Raw genomic sequence first — 13,989 nt, 5'->3', positions numbered from 1 at the left:
TCTTCACTTATCCTTTCTGTTCGGCATTGTCACATAGTTCACCCCTACTATGGAAATATGTGCCTTTTGCGGGTACATCTGTAGTATTTCATCTGTAGTATTTTCTGACTCCCAAGGTAGAATTATGCCGGATTTCTCAGCAGCATCACTAATTTGGGCTAATGCTCACATCTTCTGCCAGGCAGACACTCCCTATTTGTACTAACTATTTAATGAACTTTCATCTGTGTGAGCTAAACTGGAATTAAAGGAATTGATGATAACTAAGCTGATGCTTTACGTTAAACATTTCGCTTTCATTGTATTCATGAAGATAAATAATGCAGCATTCTGCAATTCAGAACAGACATATGGACGGTTTGCGCACTTTTTTGTTTACTTCACAATCCATTCGTAGAAAGTCTTATAATCTATACATAATACAGTTACTTAAATTACTTCACAAGAACTATGTAAATAGAACTCAGTTAACTGAATGACAGTCTTTAAAAAGGCACCCTCCTATCTAAGCTGGGGACTGGGTTTATTTTCTTATATATTCCTTCTCGAAAAAAGGATCATCATCATATATAATCAGCCTGCCCCAATTGTGATATACCCCATGATGTATACCTTCAGATCTGCTTAAATTGTTTGTTGTTGCAAGAAAATGAGAAAAGCAAAAACAAGGATCATTAATGTTTACAAGATACAAGGGTCCATGGGAGAAGATTGAAATATTTCCATCCTAAGCAAAACACTTTAGAAACCTAATCTGAAGCACAAATCCAAAATGCAGACTAGTGGTTGGAATAATGGGCGCATTCTGCCTAGAGGGTGACAGCAGGCGGCACAGACCCTCCTAGTGATTGTACCTCTGAAGTTCTGAAACTCTTTCAGCCACACGGCCAAGGGGTTACATATTCCCCAAAGAGTCAGCCTGGAAAGTCAGGCTCGGATTGCAGCAGTAGCTTGCTTTCTCCACCCATTCCAGCTCTCGGTCTATTTAACACAGCTCAGTTTATGTTTCCTGGCTTTTAGTTCAGAGCTGTGGGAGTTCGCAACCTGCACTAACTCCTCTCAGAATGAATCGCATTGTGCTGCTTGCCTGGACTCTCACACTGCTGGCCACATTAGTCATTTCAGCAAGGTATCCATATCAGAAAGTTCTCCAGCACAGCAGGATCCGGGGCAGACAGCATGGGTAAGATGCACTGTGTCCAGGCTGGTAGAAGAGGCTTTATCCTCATAGTTGGGAATGTGCTGGAATGATAACTGCATTGATAATGACTTTTCTTTATCCTTTCAGTAGTTTTCTTATAAGTTTTCCAGCTTTACCCTTATAGAATACTAATTTACCATCTATAGATCATCAGATGATGTGATTTGTCATTGTATTTTCCCATCAGTGTGTTATAGTAGTATTTACTTTATATCCTTTGTTCATATCGCAGGCCTAATGTGTGTGCAGTACAGAAGGTGATGGGCTCCAGCAAGCAGTATTACACCAACTGTAAGCAGTGGTACCAAAGAAAGATATGTGGCAAGTCAACGTAAGTTCCGTCATCTACTGTGTAATGCCCTGCTCCTGTGCAGCCCCTGGCATTGTGGGGTCTATGGCTACTGTTTGCTGAGTGCTAGGGAATGTGTACAGTAGCTGTGGAAGCACAACCATAAACACTACAGTCATGCTAAAACTGTCACTGGGTGTCCAACATTTAACACTGTCCTGGTGAAAAAATAGGTTGAGTGGGAATATAAACTTGTATTTTTCCGAGTCAGCACATCTCTATGGTGCAGTTTAGTGCCACATTATATACATTGAATCCTAAATATACACCTCATCTACAACTTGTGCTATATTCCAAAGATGCATCACCCGGAACTGCGCGTTTCACAGGTGAGTGGCTTCATCCAGCTTCTATGGGGTATTCCCAATGTCAGCCATTCATGACCTGAGATAAGAATATTTGTCTCTATGGTGAGGCCAAAAGTGTCAGGACTAGAAACAGGCAAGAGTGGTTGAGCTAAGCTCCTCCATAACCCCCATTCACTTCTAGGGGAATTAGGAAGCAGCATAGTGCAATTATACTTTAGGTAATTTTTCAACGTATCCTGTACTTTAAACACATAAACTGGATATAGGTAAAATAGAGGGAGATTTATGAATATTGAAATATTCAATATTACTGTAAATTCCAGCAGATTTATTGAAATGGTCCATACAAGGTGATACATGTAATGCAGTGCATTTGACATATTGAACGTTTCCTCTTCCGTATTCCAGCAGTGAAGGAAAAAGTACATTACATTAGATTGGCACATGGCATTTCTATCACACCAGTATTTACTGTATATACTGTATACATATATAATATATATATATATATATATATATATATATATATACTGTACATATACTGTGTGTGTGTATATATAGATAGATATATACACAGCATATGTACAGTATATATTTTTACATATATATATATATATATATATATATATATATATACTGTACATATACTGTGTGTGTGTGTATATGTATATATATATATATATATATATATTATATATATATATATATATATATATATATGTATATATATATATGTATACAGTATATATTTTTATATATACATATATATGTCCAACAATGTAGACCAGCTCACTCCTGTGAATCACCTGGAACCTCAGCTGACCTGGTTAGCTCCGTTGTGCCCGGATCAGGATGTAGGAGTCCATCATGCAAATGTGAACAACGACAGAGCAATGTCCAGCAATAACGTGAGCAATCCAGGATGCTGTTAAAAAAGTTTTTCTTTCTTTTTATCATAAATCCATTAAAATACAGTGGTCCAAGTAGTTCAGAACAGCATATCGCAGGAAAGTAGCGCAGATAGGACTACGCGTTTCAACGGTAAAATCCGCCTTCTTCACGGTCCAGAATCTAATCTGCTTTCCAAACATGGAACCTTATATACAGCTCACTCCCATCAGGGTAATTACAAACATATGTGAGAGATTTAAAACATGAGCTAAAAAGGCAGATCAAACATATAAACAATCCGCATATTGATCAAGATACAGCATACATAGAATTTATAAAGAAAGGATTCAGCATCTTTGGAGAGAAATACAACCAAAAAATCCAATAACATGACCATAAAATTTAGATGGTACAAAAACATGAAAAATAATATTAGCCAGCATTATATAGTGCAAAAATATATATCAATAGTGCATAATGATATCCAGGCGATTATTAAAGCCCTGTGGCATGCGAGTCCCAGCTCAAATATCCACCTACTCTCTCTTGCAAGCACTTTTTTGTGAAAATCTCCCCCTCTCAATGTTTTTTTTACATGCTCTATGCCCATAAAAGAGAAACCGCGTAAATCCCTATTATTTTTTTTGAAAAATGTCGGATTACTACTGATGCACCAACTATTGGCAAATTACTAGCATCTGATAGGTGTTTGTGGATTCAGGTTTTAAGGGGATTCATCGTGCAACCTACATATGGCATATGTTGCAATTAATTAGATAAACTACATTCTCCGTATTACAGTTTATAAAAGAACGAACATTAAACTGTTTTTCATTGGAAATAGATGTAAATATTTTGGACGTATTGGCAAAACCGCAGCACTTGCAAATATTTAAAAATCCTGTTGTTTTTAACCAGTTGCTAGGGGAGATTTTATCCGGATCTTTGAACATGCTAGGTGATAATAATGTAGCTAAAGTCGGGGCTCGACAATGTGTCGTTGTTCACACACATATATATCATGTATATTCTCCTTGAGAGCTGATAGATTTGTTGCTGCATGTGACAGCAGAGGCTGTTTAATTAAACGTTTTACTAACTGGTATTAGTTTACACTGTGGATTGGAAACCTGAGAAAGTCCATGAAATTTCAAATGCAGAATACAAAATCCCCATGTATTTACCACCCAGAAATGGTCCTAAGTGACTGCGGGTCAGATTGCTTTATTGATGTCCTGCCCTGCTGCGTTCATACACAGAGGGCCATATTCATTCATGGGGATCGGCTCTTGATTGCATAATCTGACTTATGGCAAGTTTGTGCTGCAGAATTTACAGCTGTGGTAACTCTGAATAATTGGCTTTCATATGAAACTACAAGATAAAGGAGCTCTCAATAGCATATATTGAATTATAAAAATGTTGACTGTGACATCATAATACGTCATAAGTCAGATAAATAAACATAAGGGTTTTTCAGTTTTGTAAGTAGACTCCTGTCTCTTGGCTGTAGTTTTCTTTTCAGTTTTTTTTTTAAACCTGTGTTTTTTGCACCCTGCTGGGGTTCAGCACTCAGTGTCTGCCATTGCTAACAGTGTCTGTTATTGTCTACTTAAACCTTGACATCAAAATGACAGGTCTGTAGACAATGACATCTTGTGCAGCAGCAAAGAAACAGTGTTGGGACCAGGGAGGGTGAATAAAGGGCAATTTGTTATTAAGAGATAGGGGAAGCCCCTTTAATGTGGTGTCATGCATGCCCTTGGGTATCTCTCTATGGTACTGTAGTTTTGACCACGTGTTTTCTTATGCTCTGTATGGGTACCATATGAGTTTTGTTGAATTCTGTTCTTCAAAATCTGTCATTCTTGTAATCAGTTGGTAGGGAAAATCTGTAGCTATAAAAACCCCTAAACATTGCTGTATAAAATACATCTATGATGTGGCTCATTTAGATAGATGATCACTATTGCTATCTCATAGATGGTAAATAAACAGGAACTCCCATAGAGGGTATTAATGGGGTCTACAGGGGTGTGTAACTATAGCGGTCACAGAGATTGAGACCGGACCCAGTGGTGGAGGAGGCCTGCCGACCCCACTGCTTACCCATCGGGTTCCTGCACCTTAATAAATACTGCCAACCACTCAGAGTCAGCTGACGTCAGCGAGGAGTGACTGGGGCACATGGCAAAGACGTCATGCACTATGACTTGCACACCAATGTCATCTGCCGGCTCCTGAGCTGGCTATAAGAAAGGACGCCACACTTTGGCAGAGTGGAGGAAGGGGAGTAGAATATTTTGGGAGTTTTTTACAGAGAGGCAGAACGTAGACTCATGAAACTTAGAAAGGGCCCAAGAAAAAGACTTGTATACCCAATGGATATATATATATATATATATATATATATATATATATATATGTATATAACCAGGTTGAAGACATATTCCAGGATGCTGCGCATCCCCATCGTGCTCCATCCCCCATGCTGCGCACCCCCCATCGTGCTCTATCCCCCATGCTGTGCACTCCCCATCATGCTCCATCCCCATGCTGCGCACTCCCCATCGTGCTCCATCCCCCATGCTGCGCACCCCCCATCGTGCTCTATCCCCCTTGCTGCACCCCCCCCATCGTGCTCTATCCCCCATGCTGCGCACTCTCCATCGTGCTCCATCCCCATGCTGCGCACCCCCCCATCGTGCTCCATCCCACATGCTGCGCACCCCCCATCGTGCTCCATCCCCCATGCTGCGCACTCCGCATCGTGCTCCATCCCCCATGCTGCGCACTCCCCATCGTGCTCCATCCCCCATGCTGCACACCCCCCATCGTGCTCCATCCCCCATGCTGCGCACTCCCCAAACGTGCTCCATCCCCTATGCTGCGCACTCCCCATCGTGCTCCATCCCCCATGCTGCGCACTCCCCATCGTGCTCCATCCCCTATGCTGTGCACTCCCAAACGTGCTCCATCTCCCATGCTGCGCACTCCCCATCGTGCTCCATCCCCCATGCTGCGCACCCCCCATCGTGCTCCATCCCCCATGCTGCGCACTCCCCATCGTGCTCCATCCCCTATGCTGCGCACTCCCAAACGTGCTCCATCTCCCATGCTGCGCACTCCCCATCGTGCTCCATCCCCCATGCTGCGCACCCCCCATCGTGCTCCATCCCCCATGCTGCGCACCCCCCATCGTGCTCCATCCCCCATGCTGCGCACCCCCCATGCTGCGCACCCCCCATCGTGCTCTATCCCCTATGCTGCGCACTCCCCATCGTGCTCCACAGTCACACATCAGACATTAAACACGCACACATCTGATCGCATACACTCACACACACACCCCACTTCTCCCTGTGCCCACCGGTGGCCGGTCCCAGCAGCTGTGCTGCACGCCGTGCTCCTCTGCCGACACTCACAGATCCGATCGCATACACTCACACACACACACACACTCACACACATCCGATCGCATACACGCACACACACCCGATCGCATACACTCACCCGATCGCATACACTCACACACATCCGATCGCATACACTCACACACATCCGATCGCATACACGCGCTGACACAATGACAACATCCGGAGATACCACATGCTTCCGGCCGTGTGATCCTCCGGCAGGTCCTGGAAGATCACTGCACAGTATCGCCGCCGAGAAGCAAGCGATATCACGGGATGTTGTAAGTATGTGGATGCGGTGTGTGTGCGTGCGTGCGTTCGTTCCGCCGCTGCAGGACCTTGATGCGCTCACCTCGTGTGGGGGGCGGAGCCTGGGCGATCGGCCAATCCGTGCGGGGGGCGGAGCCTGGGCGAGGAGAGCGGCCAATCTGTGCGAGGGGGAGGAGCCGAGGCGAGCAGTCAATCCGTGCGGGGGGCGGGGCCATGGTGAATCAGTGAAGCCAAGCGGCCAATCTTTGCAGGGGGCGGGGCCATGGCGAGCCCAGCGGCCAAACCGCTGTTTGTCACCGTAAGGACATGGTTAATCCGTGCGAGGGGGGGCGGACCCGAGGCGAGGCGAGCGACCAATCCGTGCGGGGGGAGGAGCCGAGGCGAGCCAATCCGCTGTTTGTCACCATAAGGACATGTCCCGGGACACAATTTTGGAGCAAGACAGACAGACAGACAAACAGAATAAGGCAATTATATATATATATATATATATATATATATATATATATATATATATATATATATATGACATATAAACCAGCATGGACCTTGGATGGGGGAGATATATATATATATATGACTTGCACACCAATGTCATCTGCCGGCTCCTGAGCTGGCTATAAGAAAGGACGCCACACTTTGGCAGAGTGGAGGAAGGTGAGTAGAATATTTTGGGAGTTTTTTACAGAGAGGCAGAACGTAGACTCATGAACTTAGAAAGGGCCCAAGAAAAAGACTTGTATACCCAATGGATATATATATATATATGTGTATATATATATTTATAACCAGGTTGAAGACATATTCCAGGATGAGGGACATATACATATACTGGTTTATTTGGCCCCCATCCTGGGTTATATGGTTTCATTCTGGTTTATATGTAATGGGGACATAAAAACCAGAATGAAACCATATAACCCAGGATGGGGGCCATATAAACCAGGATGGGGACATATACCTGGATAGGGAAACATCTATTCCAGGAAGGGGATACATATACCATAATAAAGGACATATATATACCTAGACAGGGAATATATACCAGGATGGTGGACATTTATTTCAAGATGGGGGAAATATATAGCAGGATGGGGGACATATATATATATATATATATATATATATATATATACTAGAAGGTGGCCCAATTCTACGCATCGGGTATTCTAGAATTTACGTATTGTGTAGTTAATGTATGATTTTTGTTATATATATATATATATATATATATATATAGATGTTGTTGTCTGTAGTTAGCAAGTGTTTGTGTAGGGGCTGTACATGTTCTGGGTGTTGTCTGGGTGTGGCGGGGGGTGAGAGCGGTGTTGTTTGTGTGTTGCGTTGTTTGTAGAGCGCTGTGTGTCTGTATCATTGTGTATGTGTGTTGCGCGGTTTGTGTGGGTGTGTGTGTGTTTTGGGGGGAGGTATGTTTTGTGCAATGTGTGTGTTGCGCGGTATGTGCGTATATTTGTGTGTGCCGCGGTGTTTGTGTGTTGGGTGTTGTGTGTGTGCGGCGTTGTGTGTGTGGGTGTCTGTGTAGGGCAGTGTTTGTGGTTCCCAGTGTGTATGTGGTGTGTTGTGCAGTGCGTGTGTGGCAGTGTGTGTGTGTGTGTGTTTTGGGGGGAGATGTGCACCCCCCATCGTGCTCTATCCCCCATGCTGTGCACTCCCCATCATGCTCCATCCCCATGCTGCGCACTCCCCATCGTGTTCCATCCCCCATGCTGCGCACCCCCCCATCGTGCTCTATCCCCCTTGCTGCACACCCCCCATCGTGCTCTATCCCCCATGCTGCGCACTCTCCATCGTGCTCCATCCCCATGCTGCGCACCCCCCATCGTGCTCCATCCCCCATGCTGCGCACCCCCCATCGTGCTCCATCCCCCATGCTGCGCACTCCGCATCGTGCTCCATCCCCCATGCTGCGCACTCCCCATCGTGCTCCATCCCCCATGCTGCACACCCCCCATCGTGCTCCATCCCCCATGCTGCGCACTCCCCATCGTGCTCCATCCCCTATGCTGCGCACTCCCCATCGTGCTCCATCCCCTATGCTGCACACTCCCCATCGTGCTCCATCCCCCATGCTGCGCACTCCCCATCGTGCTCCATCCCCTATGCTGTGCACTCCCAAACGTGCTCCATCTCCTATGCTGTGCACTCCCAAACGTGCTCCATCTCCCATGCTGCGCACTCCCCATCGTGCTCCATCCCCCATGCTGCGCACCCCCCATCGTGCTCCATCCCCCATGCTGCGCACCCCCCATCGTGCTCCATCCCCCATGCTGCGCACCCCCCATCGTGCTCCATCCCCCATGCTGCGCACTTCCCATCGTGCTCCATCCCCTATGCTGCGCACTCCCCATCGTGCTCCACAGTCACACATCAGACATTAAACACGCACACATCTGATCGCATACACTCACACACACACCCCACTTCTCCCTGTGCCCACCGGTGGCCGGTCCCAGCAGCTGTGCTGCACGCCGTGCTCCTCTGCCGACACTCACAGATCCGATCGCATACACTCACACACACACACACACTCACACACATCCGGTCGCATACACGCACACACACCCGATCGCATACACTCACCTGATCGCATACACTCACACACATCCGATCGCATACACTCACACACATCCGATCGCATACACGCGCTGACACAATGACAACATCCGGAGATACCACATGCTTCCGGCCATGTGATCCTCCGGCAGGTCGTGGAAGATCACTGCACAGTATCGCCGCCGAGAAGCAAGCGATATCACGGGATGTTGTGAGTATGTGGATGCGGTGTGTGTGCGTGCGTGCGTGCGTTCGTTCCGCCACTGCAGGACCTTGATGCGCTCACCTCGTGTGGGGGGCGGAGCCTGGGCGATCGGCCAATCATTGCGGGGGGCGGAGCCTGGGCGAGGAGAGCGGCCAATCTGTGCGAGGGGGAGGAGCCGAGGCGAGCAGCCAATCCGTGCGGGGGGCGGGGCCATGGTGAATCAGTGAAGCCGAGCGGCCAATCTTTGCAGGGGGGCGGGGCCATGGCGAGCCCAGCGGCCAAACCGCTGTTTGTCACCGTAAGGACATGGTTAATCCGTGCGAGGGGGGGCGGACCTGAGGCGAGGCGAGCGACCAATCCGTGCGGGGGGAGGAGCCGAGGCGAGCCAATCCGCTGTTTGTCACCGTAAGGACATGTCCCGGGACACAATTTTGGAGCAAGACAGACAGACAGACAAACAGAATAAGGCAATTATATATATATATATATATATATATATATATATATAAAATATATGACATATAAACCAGCATGGACCTTGGATAGGGGAGATATATATAAGGATTGGCCCAGGATTGTGGTCATATCATATATACTAAGATGGGGGAAATATTTACCAGAATTTAAGTTAGAATCAATTCAAAGGCGGGCAACTAGAATATTGCAAAGAATGGAAGGCCTCCCATATGATGAGAGGTTGAAAAAGTTGGAATTGTTTAGCTTGAAAAAAAAAACATCTCAGAGGAGATCTCATTTATTTGTATAAATACATTTGTGGTCAATAAAAAGGACTGGCACATGACTTATTCCTTCCAAAAACAATATTGAAGATCAAGGAGCACTCACTGCGAGTGGAAGAAAGGCGATTCTGGCAGCTAAATAGGAAATGGTTCTTTACAGTTAGAGTAGTAAGGCTGTGGAATGCCCTACCACAAGAGCTGACACTATAACAACTTTTAAAAAAGGGCTGGATGATTTCCTCAGTACACACAACATTGTCGGTATTTAATAATTTAGTGACAAAATATATAATTGGTGGAGGAAGGTTGAACTAGATGGATCTAGGTCATTTTTCAACCTATGTAACTATGTAACTAAGACATATATATATATATATATATATATATATATATACCAGGATTTTGAAGATATATACCAAAATGGGGGCCGTATATACCAGGATGGAGGACATATATACCAGAATGGGGTCATATAATTTAAGGGGCCCAGGATGTGGGACATATATACCAGGATTTATGACTTATATATCAGGATAGGGATCATATATACCAGAATTGGGCTTAGGATGGGGGACATTACTACATAATGAGAGGGGGGCAATACATATGTATTTTATAGCATAAAAAGCCACTTTACACGCAACAACATCGCTAACGCGATGTCGTTGGGGTCACGAATTTCGTGACGCAAATCCGGCCTCGTTAGTGACGTCGTTGCGTGTGACACGTACGAGGGACCGCTAACAAGCAAAAATACTCACCTTATCGTTGCTCGTTGACAAGGTGTCCAGTTCCCAAATATCGTTGCTGCCACAGGTACGAAGTTGTTCGTCGTTCCTGCGACAGCACACATCGCTATGTGTGACACCGCAGGAACGAGGAACCTCACCTTACCTGCGGCAGCCGGCACTGAGGAAGGAAGGAGGTGGGTGGGATGTTACGTCCCGCTAATCTCCGCCCCTCCGCTTCTATTGGGCGGCCGCTTAGTGACGTCACTGTGATGCCAAACGAACCGCCCCCTTAGAAAGGAGGCGGTTCGCCAGTCACAGCGACGTCACTAGGCAGGTAAATAGTGTGACGGGTCCTGGCGATGTTGTGCGCCACAGGCAGCGATTTGCCCGTGACGCACAACCGATGGGGGCGGGTACGCACACTAGCGATCTCGGTAGCGAGATAGCAGTGTGTAAAGCGGCCTTTAGAGTATGTATCAAGAGTCGATATATCTTAGTAACTTGAGGGGATGTCAGGTCCAAATCTTGAAACAAGGCCCCTCAGACACTAATTTTACCACTGTGGGTCTCCCATGTAAGGGAGAGTTGTTAAGCCATAAAAGACCTTCTGATACAGTTCCCTCTACTTGCAGATTTCGTCTACATGTGGTCTAGTAATATACTGTACCTACATACTGTATCTTATTTTGCATACTTATGCACTCTCCACTCATTGCTAGTATTTTAGTAAAGTGACTCTGTCAGTAGGTTCAACCCTCCTAAGACGTCTGAATGGTCATGTAAGTTATAGGAAGCAGAATAAAATGATACCGTGTTATCTATATCCAATGCATTATTCCTGAGGAAACCACACGCTGATTTGCATGAGAATCTGAATATATATATATATATATATATATACATATATATAGTACAGACCAAAAGTTTGGACACACCTCATTACAAGAGTTTTCTTTATTTTCAGGACTCTGAAAATTGTAGATTCACATTGAAGGCATCAAAACTATGAATTAAGCACATGTGGAATGAAATACTTAAAAAAGTTTGAAACAACTGATAATATGTCGTAGATTCTAGGTTCTTCAAAGTAGCCACTTTTTGCTTTCATTACTACTTTGCACACTCTTGGAATTCTCTTGATAAGCTTCAAGAGGTAGTCACCGGACATGGTTTTCCAACAGTCTTGAAGGAGTTCCCAGAGATCTTTAGCACTTGTTGGCCCTTTTGCCTTCACTCTGCGGTCCAGCTCACCCCAAACCATCTCGATTGGTTTCAGGTCTGGTGACTGTGGAGACCAGGTCATCTGGCGTAGCACCCCATCACTCTCCTTCTTAGTCAAATAGCCCTTACACAGCCTGGAGGTGTGTTTGGGGTCATTGTCCTGTTGAAAAATAAATGATGGTCCAACTAAACAGAAACCGGATGGAATAGCACGCCGCTGCAAGATGCTGTAGTAGGCATGCTGGTTCTGTATGCCTTCAATTTTGAATAAATCCCCAACAGTGTCACCAGCAAAGCACCATCACACCTCCTCTCCAGGGAACCAGCCATGTAGAGTCCATACATTCACCTTTTCTACAAAGACACGGTGGTTTGATCCAAAGATCTCAAATTTGGACTCATCAGACCAAAGCACAGATTTCCACTGGTCTAATGTCCATTCCTTGTGTTCTTTAGCCCAAACAAGTCTCTTATGATTGTTGCCTGTCCTTAGCAGTAGTTTCCTGGCAGATATTTTACCATGAAGGCCTGCTGCACAAAGTCTCCTCTTAACAGTTGTTCTAGAGATGAGAAGGTGTGTCCAAACTTTTGGTCTGTACTATATATATATAAATATATATATATATATATATATATATATATATATATATATATATATATATATATATATATATATATATATATAAAAATATGCTGTATATATGTATTATATAGACGGGGGTGAAAGTTGAAGCACTGAGTAATCTGCAGATGTCAGTAGTAATCACACACAGCTCTGCAGTGAGGTAAAGAGATCAGAGAGCCCCCATCAGATATTACACTGGTAACTACCGTTTCAATTTAAAATGAGCCCTGTTTGAATATTCTTACTCGGATCAGTATCCGGCCCATTGCCTGGAACAGCTAATTTACATTTAAGAAAAACATGCATTTCTCAGGAATAAAACATTGGATTGCAGATATCAAGGTATCATTTTATTCAGCTTCTTATTACCTACATGCTCTTATAAGTAGCTTGGGAGAGTTGATCCTGCTGACATAGTCCCTTTTTGGCGTAAAACACATGGCATGAAAATCGGAGCGAGTGGAATGCGATAAAACGATTGGTCCACTTGAACCAATATTACTCTGTCCCAGCACCTATCAGCTCTAATCGGACCGAGAAAACAATCGCAGCATGCTGCAACTGTAATGCATTCCTTTTTTCTCTCGCATGCATTCAAGTCTATGGGGCGAGAGAAAAATCGCACTGCTCTCGGAGTACACCGGTGTACCGCGAGTGCTGGGCGAGAATGGCAATAGCCGGCTATGGTGGAGAGAGTGAGATAAATCTCTCCCTCCCCTCCACAGCGCCGGCCCTCCCCCCCTCAGTGCCGGCCCGCCCCCCGCAGCTGAGGTCCGATCGCATGATTGGATCTCAGTCGCAGTGACACTCGCATGACACTTGGCTCTCACTGTGCTGCCAGTGTGAGCCGAGTATCATGCAAGGATCAAACTAGTCCCCCGTGTGGCCCTGGCCTAAGAATACTTACCAGCTGGTAAGGAATTTGTGTGCATTGTAAAAAGCTATGGAAGAAAAAGTGTTGGGGTCAAGTGCATACTTGGTAAATTTTACAATGGCTTTCCAGAGAGGTTGTATTAGTGAATTCAGGAAATTTCATCTCAAATCATGTCCCATGTTTCAGTACATGGCCACATTCCCCAATCTCAATGTACAATTGAACATCCAGCTCAGTCTGATGATGCAGCATTTTAGTGTTATGTACAACAAAATCTCCTAATATAGCGCTGTTGCTTCATGAGTGGCTTCACGTAACAGCACTAACTATCCATCAACTATTGGAGGTCAGCAAGGGCCAAGGCAATGGAAGTGGGGGAGAAAAACTGTTAAGATATAAAGACATGGCTTAACCTGTAGTTTCAGCAGATACATGCACATGTGTTCAGTTTGGGAGGATCATAACAATAATCAGTGTTTGGTACTTTTGTTTTATTTGCCTTTTTCTGCCCAGTTGCAGCAGACTATTCTAATAAAGTTACATTAGGAAGTACAAATATAGTACTTGTAAAATTTGAATTAGGG

At 45.1% G+C, this 13,989-nt stretch overlaps 1 protein-coding gene across 2 annotated transcripts in view; it reads left to right on the top strand.

The window, feature by feature from the left end:
- The first annotated feature begins 888 nt into the window (after positions 1-888).
- TGFBI (transforming growth factor beta induced) overlaps positions 889-13,989 on the top strand; it is a 167,031-nt gene continuing 153,930 nt past the window's right edge. Inside the window, exons 1-2 of one of the 2 annotated variants that reach the window (XM_075344546.1) lie at positions 889-1,183; positions 1,434-1,532. In XM_075344546.1, coding sequence (XP_075200661.1) covers positions 1,065-1,183; positions 1,434-1,532 — 218 coding nt within the window. In that variant the 5' untranslated portion in view covers positions 889-1,064. The remainder of the gene's footprint in view (positions 1,184-1,433; positions 1,533-13,989) is intronic. The other variant, XM_075344545.1, reaches the window with a different exon arrangement.

Source organism: Anomaloglossus baeobatrachus, chromosome 4 (genome assembly GCF_048569485.1).
Source record: "Anomaloglossus baeobatrachus isolate aAnoBae1 chromosome 4, aAnoBae1.hap1, whole genome shotgun sequence".
NCBI lineage: Eukaryota > Metazoa > Chordata > Amphibia > Anura > Aromobatidae > Anomaloglossus > Anomaloglossus baeobatrachus.
This window is presented reverse-complemented; position numbering and strand designations above follow the sequence as displayed.